We start from the raw sequence: 17,659 nt of genomic DNA on the forward strand, positions 1-17,659 counted from the left end.
AACTATACCAACGGTGTCGTACTATTTTCACCATTTCCATTATCTATCCGTGGAATTTACGGGTTGAGTCAAAACTTCTAGATGCCCGCGCGAGTGTCCATTTAAACTTTATGATAAACACAAGCTTGATATTTCATCCTGGAACGTTCAACCAGTTCGTTTGTGCACTGAAATTGACCGTTTAGATATGATAATTCGTCTCCTTTATCTTTCTGAGAATTTTAACTCACGTTACTATTCTGGCACATACGCGGTACTACCTCGTTATAGTTATTTATTTAGTTAATTTATGAGATGTTCCCGTGGGAATTGTTACGTTTGAGAATGCTATAAATTTTCATTTAAAGTTCGCGGTAAATCGTGGAATGACTAACCTGTGGGTGTGCATGGTGTTCGTGCTGCCTCCACGAGGTCCTCCCGACTTCCGGGCGGTGCTTCCAGCATCGTGCCGCTGCCGGAGAATTTCTTTACACATAGCAGGCTCAACGCTGAAACAGAATGAAAATATTGTCAGAAATAACAGACATTCGAAATAAAGATTACATTAATATAAATATTCGATGAGTTTTTTGTGCATGTATTCCAGACTCAATTTACATTTGATTATTAAAGAATAAATTGTATTTATTTTTACACGGAGAACAGATCCGTTAATTATGTAGAAGTTAACGTTTAATCAAGTTCAACGTCTTTGTTCTATCGATATTTCGATATCGATATCGATTTTCGGCGAAATTATGACAACTGAATTTGACTCGAGTTAATAAATTACGTCTTTTCCTGACTGTACCTCGTTACCTCATCTTAAATGAAGTGAATTACGAGTATATTTCTAAATATGAAACATTTACATCAATGGTAATCCATTTTTCAAAATAATCCATCAGGAATACAAAGTAATTAATTATTTTATTAATTTAGATGTTTTAATATTTACATATTTTATATTTATAATATTTATGTAATATAATAATATAATACTTATATTATTTAAATATTTAATTACATAAGCTCGAGTATGATTTATGGGCGATGAATAAATTTTCCTATTATAGGTACTATTATAGAAACGCCTTGAGAAACTCCAACATACAGAAACTATTGACATTTCAGGAGATTAACAATTCCTGATAACATCCAGCTCCTCTTTACTAGACTAACAATAAGTAGAACGCGATGTCTGATCCAATATCGTCATATTCTACTTAACGTTCAATAGCTTCGTATTCTGCACAGAATATCAAACATCTGAAATGAAATGCGAAGTGTTTGAAGTATTCTTGTGTAAAAAGATTCCAACATTTTCAGTAAATAGCTTTTGTTAAGCAGTTCCCCCTTGCCAAACTAATTAGTACAACACGCTGTCTGACCCAACATCATCCTATTCTATTCAATACTGAATTATTTCATACTTTGTATATAATATTAAACATTCAAAATGAAATTCATATTGTTTTAGGCATTCTCAAGTAAAAATCTCCTAGTATTCACTTTTTCTGAATAAACAGCTTCTGATAATATCAATTTCCTCTCTACGGAAATAATCATACGAAGAATAGGGTGACTGACCTAATACGTACTATTCTACTTAACGTTCAATTCCTCCGTACTCTGCGCACGATATGAAACATTTAAAATAAAATTTCCACTGAAGCATCCTCGCGTAAAACTTTCCCAGTAGACGTATACTCTAAATAATTATGCGTCATTTTCTCTAAAAAATATTCCCGCTACAGTGAAAATAAAACAGACATGGGCACAGTCCAGCCAAAACTGTCTTCTCATTCACAAAATGTTCTCCGACATTCGCATAATTCTTTTCCTCGCAATTTACCATTGGGCCAAGGCAAAAGAAGAACACTCATCACCGCGAGATCTCGTCGGCAACACACGTTATTCGTGCAAGACTCGCGTGTATGGTCGAGACACGTTTTAATTAAATTTTCATAACCACAGCGCCGCGAGGAATGCTCCGTTCTATGTAATAACATATGTGTCTCGTGGTACACACCTTGACACTGCGCTATGCTTACGATCGTATGTACAAATAGGATGCAAACACTGGTATTGGAAGGGTTATACGAACCGGATAATAATGTTTAGCCTTTGTGCTCGGTCGCAAACCAGGAAGAAAGTATTAACAGTGCCGTTGCGTTGGTTCGTGACACGGACGTTCAAGGAACGCTTTGCATGATTAATTTTGAGGTTGCGTCTGAAACGTCAAGTGCCTACTAGCCGTGTCAGGATTCGTTCCTTTTCGCATCTTTCGTTCTATCGCTGAGAATCTCTCGTAGTTCTAGATGAAAATTGTATGGCCACGCTTGTGAATGTTTTGGTTGGTCGAATTAGAATTTATGAAATTGATTACTCTTTCTGAAGAAGGAAGTTACTCGGGATACCCTAAAGTAGTTTTTATTACGCCATTCTCCTATCGGAGAACGAAAACCTTCCTCATCGCACTTTCGATCATTTCTACTGGCATTCTACCATAAACAGAATCTATCAAAAGTATATCCTGCAATCGTTTAGTTCATTAAGCTGAAACAAGACCTTCGCATTACGTTATTTCATGAACATTCAATGATAAATTAGACAAAGTCAGATTCTAAGGTTTAAATTTAATTCAATACCTGTCCCACTGAACTCCACTTATTTTCCACAGTTTAGAATGTCATTTCGACGTTGACAATTTTTTCAAAAATCAATATCGGCTTTTTCATTCCTCCGATTTTCTTCCCTCGCCACGAAATTTCTTCCCTTTCATGGCGGAAAAACTCTACGAACGGGGCGGCCGGAACTTTTCACAATCTCGGTGTACGGTACAGCTTCCTGCGGTTCAATTTTCATCCTTTGACGATAGTCGAAAGGCAAGAAGCTTCAAGCATTGAAAATCGGTGGCGGTGGCGACAGCTACCGAATCATCCTCTTTGTCTCTTCCTATTTTCCAATAGTCCTTACCATCTTCTTCCTCCTTCCTTCTCGATTCCTTCGTTCCCCCGCCTCTCCCTTTCTCTTTCTCTTCGTCTCTGGATCCTTTTGTGCCGGCCAGATCGGGGAGACCGCTTTTTCCAAGCCACGGCAGCTCTAATCTTGCACGATCGTTCGCTCTGTCGCCTCTCTGTCGACGAGTTTGCGGATACTTTGAAAGCAAATTCACGAGCCACAATTCCAGATAAAATTGCGCCTTTCACCGGCTGACTCACGAAAGAATTCCGAATTGTATTTCAGCCCGCGTGCATTGTCGCGCCGCACGGTTTCTCCCTTTCCTGTGTCTGGAACCCGACAAAATTGAATCACAAGGGGGAGAAAAATGCTTTCCTTCCACCGATCATTTCCGAACTTTCTTCCCCTTTCCTCGGCTCTGTCGATCTTCGTTTTCTTCTCTGTTTAGTTGTATCTCTCGTTTCTCTGACAAAGAAGATTTGTTTTACTATTGCTTAATATTTGTTTCAGATTTCCTATCTGCCCTTCAATTCCGGAGAATTCGGTTGAAGCAAAAGAAAGAGGTATCGAATTATTTTGAAAATTTATTGTCTGGTAGATTCGAATGTGAGGCAGGACGCATTGGTTAGCCAGGAATCCCACGATACAACTCGCCGTACAAATTATTCACATTCTGCACAACAAACAGATTCCACATACCACGCGACCGTTTCCGTCGTTCCAAACGTAACGAATTTCACGAATAATCGGGGCAACTCTATCTTGTTTTCCTTTGTTTCTTTCGTCCTTTTACATACAGACGGTCGAATATTGGTCCTATTTCTTTTGGTTCTTGCAACAGTTTGATCTTTCGGGAACAATTATTCGTCAAACGTTGTTTTTCGGTTGCTATGGTTTCTATTCTTCATCCAGAATCCACAGGGTTACTTTGTTAAGATACGTGAGCCGAAATTCAACGATACACGCACGCGGTCAGCTCGAACGAGAAAATTCTAGCCTCGGCGAAACAGCAGGGGGAATTTTATTTATCCGAATACCAGGTCGTTTATCTCCAATCTCTCGAGCTTCCACAACTGAGCCGCCGGCCAACTTTCGTTTCAGAATCCAATTTTTTTTCGCGGACATGCCACGAAGCTGGCTAATGTACTGTCTAAGATGTATGTTGGCAGAATCTGAACGTTACATTTTATATCTTTTAAGCTCTCAAAATTTAACTGAGAAGACAGTTACCATGTTTGATTTTCATTTCTCTTCCTCGAGGAGCGATACAATTTTTCTGTCAGACGTCTATTCGTCTAATTATGTAATCAATCATTATATGAGTAAATTATGTGGGGAACGAAGGAGAATTGCAATGAAACAGAGTAATCTTTTATTAAAATAAAAGTCAATGAACTGCATTTTCAAAAAATTATTTATATAAAATTTATAAGAAAGCTCACCCCGCTTCACGTCCCGCCACGTGTTCGTGATTTCGTCGAATCTTCCTTGCCCGTTTGGTGTTCACCCATATATTCCTCTCACATCGTTCTGATACCTAACGTTCTACGAATCTGAAACATAGCAGAACAATATGGTTAAGGGATTTATTTCATATCTCCGGCCATTGCTTCCCTATTATTTATTACGGTTGTGCAACATGACTCCAATTATAATGCTACTATAATGTAATATTGTTTTTAACAGTGTATGACAATTAATAGCTGCAATGTTGAACCGATATGCAATTTCTATATTCAAATAAAGATAAAGTAATTGTTTTAAAGCAAGACGAGAGCTTTTATATTCACTGATACCAAATCTCAGGCGAATACTTTTCGATCCCTTGATCCCAAGAATCCAGGTTTATTCGGTTCCTAGATTGCTCCATTTCCAAACCTCGAATATCCATCCATATCCATCCTATTCCCAGACAACCATTTCCTATGCTTATTCTACTGTTAAGTTTCAAATATCTTCTCTTGGCTTACTTTTTAATCTGCAGCAAATATCTCATAACTTACCAACATAACCACGTCCATAGTTATGCATGTCTCATTACAGCGTTAATAAAATTTTCTCTGGTGAGTGCTCGAACACTATCGCGAGTCACTGTATAAATTTATAAAATTTTAACGCTGTCCATCGTGTTTAGTGCTCTTTTTAATTCGATTAGAGATCCTGACATTATAAAATATTTCTATGATGAGAATTCAAATACTTTCGTAAGTCACTGTATTAATGTCTAAATTTTTTAACATTGTTTAATCTTTTCTCTCGGTCAATTAAAGATTCTATCATGAGTTTAGAACATAGCACACATGCGACAAATGCATAATGCTATCCCGGGGCTGCATAATATGAGGCTGGTGGCTGTGTGCACGTGTACCTATTGGTGCGGGCGCATGTGGCGAGATGTATGCACCGCAAACCACGCAAGAGCAAATAGGAGATACGATTGTGCGCGGCTTATGTAAAATGTCGGCTACAAACTGAAATCGTAAAATTCCCATGTCCCATAACTTTTATCTTTCCGCCGTGTTCCGTTAAAGCACGTTTTATCGTTTTAATTCGTTTAATACGCAACCGTTTTAATCAATCAAACGGTTCGAAATATTTACCGGGAAACGGAATTGCCACCGAGATATATTTATTTCGATAGTTTCCCCCTCCTCTGGTCCGATTTTCTGTGTTCTTTAAAATTTAATATTCCTCTTTGTCGTTTGACTCGATAAATTGTTGCAAATATTAAATTTCGTAATCCAAATTGTAACCTTTTATTATTGGTTTTTAGCATCTCACTTTTGAGAAATTTTTTCATGCTCGATATATTACATTGTAATATGCGAAATATCGAACTTTTAAACATTCATAAATGGATTTTAAACAGCGTTATTTATATGTAAATGTTAAAAAAGAAACTCGGTTATGAAAGAGGAAACCCCCAGCTTCGAAATGACATACAATGGTACATTTACGAAAATAAAAGTATTTATGATAAAAAAAAATTTAGAAAATTTGAACAACGAAAACTATAATCTAACAACATGATATTCCAATAATCTTTGAAAATCTTCTACGAAAGGTATTAACCTGACTAATATTCCATCGAAACGAGGGAGAACGCGTAGAGTAAGTATCCATAAATACTGTTCCGAAAACGACATTGCTCGTAAATTCCGTTACTTTTATTTCTTAACGTTCGTTTCCCGGTTCCCGTTAGTCGACTGGTTACAGGATAGGGAATGCTCAGCCCTTTCTTAATTTCCGCTCCATCACTTCGTTCGACTGTGCTTTTGTCCGTTTCTTTATCCTGTTTACTATTCACCTGAATCTCCTGCGTCCTTCTAAAAACTTTAATCATTAGCAAAAGCATTTAACAAAATTCGAAATCCTCAACGTTACAACAAACGAAGGGGATACACAATAGACTTGCTCGAGGCTCGAAAGCTGACAACGAAATGAATTTAGTCGAAAATCCTCGAGAGAATAATTAATGGTACAATTTCGTTTCGTTATCGTAGGTTCTCCGTTACTTAGCTCTTTGCTCGTCGAGCAGCTCGAAAAGACGGGCTCCAGGTGCTGTTCTCGCCAGATAATGGCGCAGCTATCTGCATACCCGCTAATTCACGATGGAAATTCGCGATGGAAACTCGCAAGAGAACACTGAGAAAATCCTGACAGGAGCTTCGGTTATCGCTCGAGTGGTCACCGGTTGCCCAGTCATGGTCATACCAACGGCACCAGGCATCTGATAATTGGCGTCTGGAAGCTGTTTTCAGCCGGAAACCAATCGTCATCTTCTCTTTGGTGAAAGTTTCGCAGCTACTAGTAGAGTTTCCTTGCTGTGAACTGTCCAACCCGCGTGCTGCTGTAACCAATCGTTGAAATAGTGTCACCCAGCAAACCAAGAGAAGAAAAATTGCGGTCAGCGAAGCGCGAAAACTGTGCAGGAGCACATGGAAAAGTTCGTGTCCGTGTTCGGCTAGCGTGTAACCACACCACTTCACCGATCGCCAATATCACGCGGAGAGGTGGAAAACGAGAGTTCTCTTTCACCCCGATCCAACCGAAAAGTACTGCGGCTTCGCACAGAAATTCCTTGAAATCAATCGCTCCTAATTAATATCGTTCGACGTTTCTGGATTCCATTGTAGATTGTTGTTGTAATTTAAATTTAAGTACAGATCTGATTTTCTGTATCTGTATTTCCTGATTAAATAAAGGATTTGATAATTCGTATTGTTAATGAAATTAATGCTTCGAAATATATCGAATTCCTTTGGAAATAAATTTAATTAAAATTGTTTTCAGTGTAGATGTTTGAAGGTTCGAACATTCGTTTTCTTTTCCCATATGTATTCTAATTATGGTGATTGGAGAGACTCGTTCCTCGGTCCATTCGATAAGTCCACGTGAAATTTCCATCCGTGGAAGAGGAATAGCGAAGGGGATGGTGAAAGAGAGTCGAGTGAAATAGCGCTGAAAAACGCTTCTCCGGGCGCGAACGAGGTTGCCGTTATTTCCGATATCACGCAAGCGATGATACTTTCATGTGCCTACTATATTGAAGTTATTGGTCTGCGGTTTTCGGGTTATCTGTAGTTTCTATGTGAACTTCGAACGCTATGCACTCTATTTTTTCTACTCCGACCGACCTTACTTTTTTCGAAATAACAGTGTTAAATGAAAATTACGTTATTACAATTATAACAATATCAATATATATATCTACAATAAATGGAATATCGCAGCATATTATAATGATAATACACTCAATTTCTAAAGGGTTTCTCGAAACATGTGACATTGTCAAGGTGATCCACGGAAGCATAGGAACATCGTGACGAAGACAAGCGATCCACACATATGAACCTTTATTCGTGTATTATGTAAGGATCAAGATCCCAGCTTTAGTGCACCGTCCAGCCCAGTTCCCTACATACACCTACATCCTACACTCGCGAGCAAACTCCCAGGAGTCATATAGTTGGTGACTAGTAATTAGCTAGACGAGTGACACTATCTCCGTTATCACTCCCAGGGTACAACGAACACGCAATATCCAGACTCATGGTCGTATCATACATTCGTTTCTGTCCCTCTATAATTCCATGCACGAAATTCTCCGTTATCAGATCAATCGCGGCTCTATTTCGCCGAATGATCAACTTTCAAGATAATCGAATAACTTCCATGGGAAGTATTATATCATCTTCTTATTTACTTGAAAATCATGTGAAATCAGATTCAAAGGGAACCTTTTGTTCGAGTCGAATGAACCTTCCTTATTCATAACCATTTCTCTCATTTTTCATTCTTCATTTCCCCAGTTGAAAGATCTGATTACAAGAGACGTATGCAGAAAGGAGGAACTCGCGGTTGTACGCGAATTGCCTTTCCAATGCAATTCTTTCCTTTACCATGTTTTCCTATTTTTATCAACCACTATATCACCAGCCATTCTTCCCTTTATCTTTGCTCATCTCCGTACTCTGATATATTTGTATATATATTTTCGACTTCTATCTTTCCGTTTCTCTTCGAGGACTCGATTTGTTCTTCTGGTTTTCAGTCTCCCGCGTGTCTTTTTCCGCTGCCGCTTACTAAGCTACCGTTGCGCATCTATCTGCATGCTCCTCAGCTACATACACATCTGGAAGACGTTTTCCACGGGAAAAAGGACGACTTCATAACCAGGAATGCAGACGAGAATATAAAGCAGACAGTACAGTGGAACGATCTCATAACCTTTTCCAGGCGTTGCGCCCTTAACATTTTTCTCTGCTCTGTTGCTTTCTCTTTCAATTCTACCCTCGCACATCCGACTCTTTTGCTGTGACCACCATTCGCTATTTCGGTGTGCCGGACGACCGGGTAATTTTCGTGGCTTGCGTAAGTTTGCGGAACAACCTTCGGATATCCGAATGCAAATGAAATTTCGCGGAAACGAAACAGCGGTTGATAAAAAAGTCCCGTATTAAAGTTTACATAGAAGATTAGCACTCTTAAGGGGAAAATTGTGTGTCCAGATTAATGGCACACATTCTGATTAGAATCGGTTAATGGTTTCCAATCGCACAAATGTCAAATCCTGCAAAAAAACTCAAATCCTGCATGAAAAAGAAGATATTCAGCTTTAAAATGATATATATAATACTTTCTCTGTCATGTGGGGTTTTCATTTTTTGAAAGTTACTACTTGGCGCTTCATTATCACAATTGCTTAATAAGAACGAGTATGGCAATCTTTTAAGATTATGAATAAAAAAGAATTATAAGTATTTCTCTAAAAACAAGTACTTAATATGACAATGATCTTTAAATATTAACAGACCATAAGTAACTTGGTAATACTTAATGCAATAAAATAACTGTGTGACTGAATATAGTAGTAAAATAGCTGTAATATGTTAAGAGGGTAAACGATTCTGAGCAGACTTCGATAAACTGAGGAAGATTTCAGAACGCCGCGTCGGAAATCTATTTATGAAGAACTAACTTAAGGAAGTCTACGATAACGACGTTTCACGCCGTCTTTAATCTTCTTTCAGTTGGTGATTCCATAAAGGAACTGGCAAGTATTATAGCCTGGCGCACGTTGCCGAATAATTTATCACAGACAGCGGGAATTTCCTGTTTTCCGAGCTGGATGGCTACGTTTTCTGACTATTAGTACTCTGTTTCATAAATATCAGTTGCCCTCTAACACAACCTAGTATCGAAATACGTTTAGTCTCTCGAATTTCGATCGTATACAATAAATGACTAATCACGTGGAACGTGATTAATTAAACGAACCCTTCGTCAACCGGCGTATATTCATTACGAGGATGAATGTTTTAACGGGTTTGCTTCGATTTAATTAACATCAATCAACGATAGGTTTAAAAATAAATACTACTTCCAATCCCTTTGAAACTTTCAGCCTAATTAAACTTCGACTCACTCGAACGAAACATGGAAATGAAAATCATGGATCGTTTGGCAAATTATTGTATCTTTGTCGATGATTAAACTACGACAGAGAAGGATGGAAACAATGAAACCGGCGGATCTGTATTTTATGAACACTGTGTATTGTATTATGTAACAGATTCCTTATGTCAGGACATCATGCTTAGTTCCTACCCTTTAGTGGCGTCCTTACGACGAAGGGATGCTGTAAACTTCGTATATCCTTCGCGTAAGACCTCGGTCATAATTTATAGAACAGATTGCTCCATTCTGCTACACTGTTATTGTGATTAACATGGCAAACGTGTTAACTGTGTTTCTGAAATGTCGTCGATCAATTTTCTTCTATCGTGATTCGCAGTTCAAGCGAAGAGAGATTCCTAACTCGAAAATGAGGCAAAGTAAGGCAATCAATTATTTCGTAAAGAGCTTATTTAAAAGTTTATTTAAAAGCTTTCCCTAGAGTCCGATTAAAACACGACACTTCGAAGATTTCGATATAAATCAGTGCTTATGAATATTAACAAGATTAAGTTTCGCTGACTGTCGTCCTTGCGCTTTTAAAGGTTTCAGGCTCTTGTCTAGGACATAAAACTTCGTTTATCGTGGCAGAGTATTTTCTACTTAACACAGAGGAAACTGTTAGAGTACGCATAAAATGGTCAATTTCATAGATGTATAAAATAATTTAGGACATAAATACGCTGTTAAATAATTACTAGAAATTACCAGGCAACAGATACGAATAGTATTAACTAGTAATTTGTTATAACATATAGAAATATCTTACTAGAGTCTTTTCGACAACAGAGACGCATGTGAACGTTCAGACACTTGGATTGATAAATCTAGAGCTTTCAGTATTTAAGTCTGAGGTTAAATTGTGAAGGTTTTATTAGGCAATTAATTAATAAAAGCTACAAATTCTGAAGGTTTTATTACGAATCCGGTAATTAACTAATACATCAATTTCATTGTCGTAATTGTAACGATTTATCATGCAATAAAGTAGACTTTCTTTGAATTATGTATAATTTATTCGTGTGCTTTGAATTTAAATGATTTTGGATAAATCGATCGATTATATCGCATCGAACGCATCAGCACGAGACCCAATTACCATTTCGTGTTGGGCCACGTAATGGCTCTGTATTATTTATGTGTGGCTGAAACTGCTTCTCAGCGACATTTATACTCTTCCTAGGTCGGGGAACGGAACATTAGATAACGCGGTGTACACGCGAAATGCCCGATGCAATTAAACTGCATTATGAGTCCGCTGACTCCGAGTCTCGCTGGCGAACTTCGCTCAGTGACAATAACGCGAAATGGATGTGCATTAACACTGTTTTCACGTGTTCATTCCGCGTCAAGTGGCTTAGCCTCAATAGCCCAATGAGTTCACCATCCTGATGAAAACTCGTTTCCATTTGTTACACTCGATAAAACATAGATACCTTTCAATGGATCCAGTTTTTCAAACGTGTGTACACGTTTTCTAGTATGCTATCTCGTTCAAAAAAATTGCGAGTGCTTAGATTTATATGAAGGAAATTTTTTGTATCGTTGCGACACAATTATCCTCCTCTTTGTCTTATTATTCCCACAATTATCTAATTACCTATTCGATATTCAATTATAAATTTCTATAATCTATCGAATCGTTCATTTATGATATTGGCATAAGAGGGACGAAAGATATTGAAGTATTATCAGAAATATCATTGATTTTCAATTCGCATCGTCATTTTAAACGTACAACGACAATACAACGACAATATTAAATATTTAAAATTTTGCATACCTCATGTCAATACACGAATGAAACTAGGTAACTTTCTATAAGTACATTCCAACGATTCTTCGACTTTTGTATATGTCAACGGGTAGTACTTACTGAACGACGCTCGTATAAAGCTGAATTAATTCATTTCATCTACTTGGAAAGTTATATGGAGAAAAAGGAGATACTTGTTTTCAAACGACGAGTTAATGTTCTAGCATCTTCGCCGCGAGATATAAAGGCGCAAGGAAACACGGAGGGTATTATTTTTTCAAATAAACACCGCGACTGCTGTAATTCCGCGAGATACGATCTCTTCGTACAATGGAGCAGCGCGGCGGCCAATTCAGCCTGGATAAATCAAAGCGACGGGTACGATAAAACCTCGGAGACTTTTCTTCCTAGACAGGGATAAACTCGAGCAAGTTTTCCAGGCCGAGGCAATAACCGCGAGACCTCGCGACACCCCCACAATCATATTCATTCCACTGGTTCTTTTATTTCTTACTCTCTTTCTTTTTCCCTATTCAACCTTTTCCCTGTTTTCAGTTGACTTAATTAACCACACACCTCGACACCAACTGCAGCACACAGCTAATACGAAAACGTGATGCTCGTTTGTCTTCGACTTTGTTTCCTCGACTGTTTATCATCCCAAGCAAGCTACCGAAAGAGAAACTTTTCTTCGCCCCTTCTTTTCCTCTTATTCGGTTAAAATGAAACAATGACGCTGACGTCGTCACGTAGGGGCTTTACACAATGTCTGTGTGTATCGTTTTATCTTTTTTGTTTCACGTTCCAAGTATTCTCTCCCCGTTTTTCCTTTTCCTTCGAGCGAGCTCTCTCGGCAGGTCCCCTCGTGGCTGCCCTCGAGCGTCTCGAGAGTGGTTTCGTTTTCCCCGAAGTGACGTGCTTCGAGGCTGACTGAAGGGTCTTCTACGAGGCCCAACGCCTAGATGTAATGGGCTTGATGCATCCTGAGGGGTGGATAACCTTCGAGAACAGTGGCTGCTTCGAATCTTTTATCGGAAATTCACGCTCTCTTATTCGTACCTTCGTCTGGAGAATTCTTTTAATCGTTTTATCGAGACTGCTGTTGAAACCGAGACAGCATTTTACTGTTACATCGTACGTTGCATTATAATACTTATTTTTTGTAATACAAATCTATACACTGTGTAAAAATTGCAATAAAGATGTTACGATTTATTTATTATCTGGTTGCTTTACTCTATTCAAAATTTAATCAATTTGTTCGGTATTTTAATGATTTATAAAAATTGAAGTAATTGATTAATGCTGACAATTAAGCAGCATGGCAATTAATGTATGTATTAATTATGTCTCTTGAAATTAATAAAACGATATTTTCTATAGATACATTTAGAACGATTGCTGTATTGTTATAATCACTCTGACATCGCATCGAAAATTGTTGCAACATATTTTACATTAGAAATCACATTCGGTTTGTTTTATAGTTCGTGTTATGATACTATCATATTCATTACAGAAAGGCAAATCTATTTCAAAAAGAATTGGAACCGAAATTAATAAATCAAAATCTTTATCCAGCCATATATCAACTCGTAAAATTCCAAACCTTTGAACACCCATAAAATCCAACTGTCCACTTCAATAATAGCAGTAATCCAGCGTATGATACATGTCAGAGTATAACGTTTCCATCTAGAGATTTATTAAGAACGAGCGGCGGAAGCTAGCGATTACTATCGTTCGTACGCGCGGTATGCAGCATATTCTATTCTGAAACATTAGTACGTAGAATCGAGACACGGTCTGGGTATTCTGGCGCAGCTTAAATCGCTGGTATTACGAGTTTACGCCGCGAAAGCTCTCGGTGGAAAGCCCACAGTACGCTTAAGTGCACAGATAATTGGTTCTGACAAGAAAGTTTAGTCCGTGTTACGGGCCGAACACTTCGTTCCAGAAAATTTCCCAACACTTCCAGCTTTCCGCGTGGCTCGACCACAACAGTATCCCAACAGAAGAGTAACGAATTTACTTCGCGTTGAATCACTCACAGAGTGAGTGTTTCGTATTACGTGGAACTAAAAAATCAGGTCAGTCCGCTCTGAAACGAGGCATCGATTTACCGATGAATTCTAATTAGACGAGATGGAGAGGTTGCATTTAAAAAAAAAAAAAAGGAAGATACCCGGTACTCTCTCAATGGCACCAGTCGACACGTTCTCGCTCAAAGGTTCGCGTTTATTGTTCCTACGCCGGTAAAAAGGTGTATTCACTTCGCGTAGAGCGGCGGATGTACGTGCACGTGAATAAGTAGTAGTGATAATGGATCACGCAGACGAGGAACGTGTATTCTTCAGCCTTCGGTTGTAATCTGAATGAAGAGATTAAATTCCTTCGTAGTATGCTACTTGGAATTTCCTCGAATATAAACGATATTATAATCCTGCAGACGTACAAATATATCGCTCGCATTGGTATAGTTACGAGAATTATTTGTATAGGATAATGCAAGTAATTGGAGCTGCTTCGATTAGTTGATTTACATAATAAAAAATATACGATTCCATTAATGAAACAGTTTGATCTTCGTATACGAAGACTGTATCTTTACAATATTTCTTCGTAAAACACTTTCTACTTAAATCATGTTAATAAGTATTTTTCTAGAACAATTTACAATTAGTAAAATTGTCTTGTAAGTTAAAACATATGCTGTGGAGTTTTATCCCTTTAAAATATTGTATCTTGACAACATTGTAGAATGTCCGCTTTGTTCGCAAATAATTCTCGCTTCGGACAAAAATGTTCGATAACCGTTATATTCTTTTACGTTCACTTATAAAGAAAAGTAATCACATCAGATTATACCTTCTTTGGAACCATTCAACTTTTGTCTGAAGCTCTTTTCACTGAAATCATTACGAAGTGATTCCAATTTTATACTCTACCTTATATAATGATCCGGATCATGTCAGGAACATTGGCATAATATTATATATCATGTCAAGATTCCTGACACAACTGTCTAGATTTAATATAGCACAACTAAATATCACGTAATATCTGATATAATGTGATGTAATGTAATGTAAATTGGATTATAATTTAGAACATGCATCCATAATTCATAGACTAAATTATTTCACGAACCATCTTTCAACCAATCCTTACTTAGAGAACTTCTACGATTTCATAATAATTATAATACAAAGTCGTGAGTCAAAGATTGCAATAACAACGAACAAGATTAGAAAGATTTATCTGAAAAATTCGCCACGTAATTTCTTTGGAACAGCAGTGAATCAGTTTTCACGCTTGCAGCTCGATGTTTTCCTTCAGCTTGTCGTACAGCCAACCGAGCTTAAGCTGCTTAGAACTTCGCAACCCCCTGAATGTGGCCGTTCCCGATGTACACAGCCTCGTTTCTCCACACCTATGCGACAATGGTTGGATACGAATTTGAAGCAATGGCACCATTGGTGCCGGCGTAACTCTGATGTATCGGCGGATTAGGCAACCGACCACGTCGTTCCATTTGGATTTTCCTTCGATCTCGATACAGGAAACCTTCCTATTTAGCAAGTAGAATTCCGTCGAAGATACGCTCGTAAAACACCAACCAATTTGCGGCATAATCTCTATATCGTTCCACGGTTATGCTGTTGACTTATTCATAGCTTCCTCGCCATTACTATAATTAGTATTTCTAGCTCGTATTACTATTCGCTATTAGTAATTTTCTCATCCACGATGATGCGGTTTTCTTGTAGGTTAAATAAGAGATTTGTTCAAACTTCTCTTCCAACAGTTCTCAGACTTTTTGATTCTGTTAAGAGATACGATTCTTTAAATTTAATAATAATCGGATTAAAGTGCGACAATTAAACCGATAGAAGCTAAGTGTGTAATATAACATATAAATTGCAAATGTAAAAGAATTTGCTATGATTAAAAAAATACAGCTTATTATAGTATATCAGAGACACCTTAGTTTCTTTAAATTTCATAAAATCATAGGATTTAGACAGAAGACGAAATAGCGGTGAAAAGCTATCGAGCAACTCCTTAGAATCCCCTTTCATAATCACAGTATTAGAAAATTTAATTCGATATAAATATAAATTGACTAAAAGATATTATGAAATGTAGCGTCAACGCAACATCGTTAATATCCCATTAATAAACAAATGCAATCGTCGGAAAGAAAGATTTTCATACAGGGGGCTAGAGATATTCTTAAACTCTTTTGTGTCTATTTCGAAAGCAGTCAGGCACAGTGTTCGTCGTTTCTTGTACGCCCTTAATAAACGTGCCGATCCTACCAGGGAGAAGGGATGCGATATAATGGTGCAGGAGTGGTTGCCCATTGTGGCGAACACAATGAATCTCTCGTTTGAACATTCCTAAGGAGAATGTCTCTGGCAGTTCGACGTGGTTCGGGTATAAATGCCGCGGAGCATCGTTGTCAAACAGCTTTACCACAGACCTCCATTGTCCATCACGATTCATGCTAATCTGCCTAAACTGAACTCGTTTGTCCTTAATTTTATCGACAGTATCGCAATTTTGCACGAGTGCGTGAAATATTTCGACAGAGAGACTCCATCTATCTCTGTGAACGCAATTTCCATATGACAATAAAATATCAGATTTAAATTCAAATATCGAGACATCGAAAATTGTGCGAGATTTAATATACGCGTGTTATAGCAGACATAAAGGCAAACATGTAATCGCCCATTTTTTCAGGAAAACTCATTGGACGGGCCGAAATAAAATTCTCTCTGGTATTTCGATTAACTCACGTGTCCAACAATACATTCATTTACCATTCTCGCTCCAATGGGACGACGAAATATCACAGATCGATCGGGTTATAGCATTCGGCGCCGAAGGAAACACACCATCGGAACAATGGAGCTCGTTTCACTTTATATCCCTGAATCGTAAATTCCCTAGTGGCGCGTCACCATCTTACATCCTCGAATATTCATCGTTATTCGCTGCTTTCTTACTTCTGTGTCCATCCATCCGTATTGTTCCGATCTGAAGTACAAAGAGAGTTTCAGATAACACGAGGTCGCGACACGTTGTTTCCGAGATACCCGCTCGTTGCCGGTGTTACGTCGTCCGAGGACATTGTTAGCCCATCGTGCCTGTGCCAGGCGATAAATTGAACGACTTCCGTCTGCGAGAGATCGTGCAATCTGCGAGCTGGTTCGTGCTAGCCGAAACTTCTCAAACACTCCTCCAAGATAGGCTCTAATGGGCAAAGTTCCTTTGACGAAACATAACAACCGGTTCTCAGAAAGATTTAATATACATGTGTATGTGCATATATCGATGGTTTCGAAATGCATAATTAGAAACTGAAACGTATAATCGGAATATTTTGATAGGAGGTAATTTGGTAATCCAACTTGAAGTTGAATCAATCATTAGAAAATTGTCAATAATCAAACCAACCTCCTGTCGCTTATTTAATACTTTCGCACTGAATTTTAGGAATAAATGAGATTGAATGATTAACGAAGATTTTTGAGGATTTAGTACAGGGCGATAAGGAACATTTTAATTTGCAACAACTCGAAAATAGTTTCCGATAGCTACTTCTATGGCATTAATCTCATTTCTCAATTTGTCACCAAATTTCAACCGGCGCACACCGCCCGAATAAAATATAATTCGTGTTACACCGTTGGCAAATTTATCAGCAAATTTTCCACGAATCTACGAAGTAATATATGTACACGTATAAAGGACACAATACACGCAACCGTTGCCTCCATTGTGTCTCGGTAAATGGCGATAGCGCTGGAAAGAGAAAGGAACAATAAAATAAAAAAGGACCACGCGAGCTTCTCATCAACGGGCCGGAAATAACTCATATCTCGTGTCAATGTTGCTCCATTTTGTCGCATGGTATTAATTCCTTGGTATTCGTAGCCGCATCGACGCTTTCAAATCTTTCCGCCGACCCAACGAATTCGTTTGTGCCAAAGA

At 38.1% G+C, this 17,659-nt stretch overlaps 1 protein-coding gene across 3 annotated transcripts in view; it reads right to left on the minus strand.

The window, feature by feature from the left end:
- Positions 1-17,659, minus strand: part of LOC138185442 (uncharacterized) — a 139,522-nt gene that overhangs the window by 36,297 nt on the left and 85,566 nt on the right. For all 3 annotated transcript variants that reach the window (XM_069124417.1, XM_069124416.1, XM_069124418.1), the window contains 2 exons: positions 4,386-4,496; positions 375-488 (listed from right to left, as the gene is read on the minus strand). In XM_069124417.1, the coding sequence (XP_068980518.1) occupies positions 375-444 (70 nt within the window). In that variant the 5' untranslated portion in view covers positions 445-488; positions 4,386-4,496. The remainder of the gene's footprint in view (positions 1-374; positions 489-4,385; positions 4,497-17,659) is intronic.

This window comes from Bombus flavifrons, chromosome 12 (assembly GCF_040668555.2).
Source record: "Bombus flavifrons isolate JBK064 chromosome 12, iyBomFlav1_principal, whole genome shotgun sequence".
Classification (NCBI taxonomy): domain Eukaryota; kingdom Metazoa; phylum Arthropoda; class Insecta; order Hymenoptera; family Apidae; genus Bombus; species Bombus flavifrons.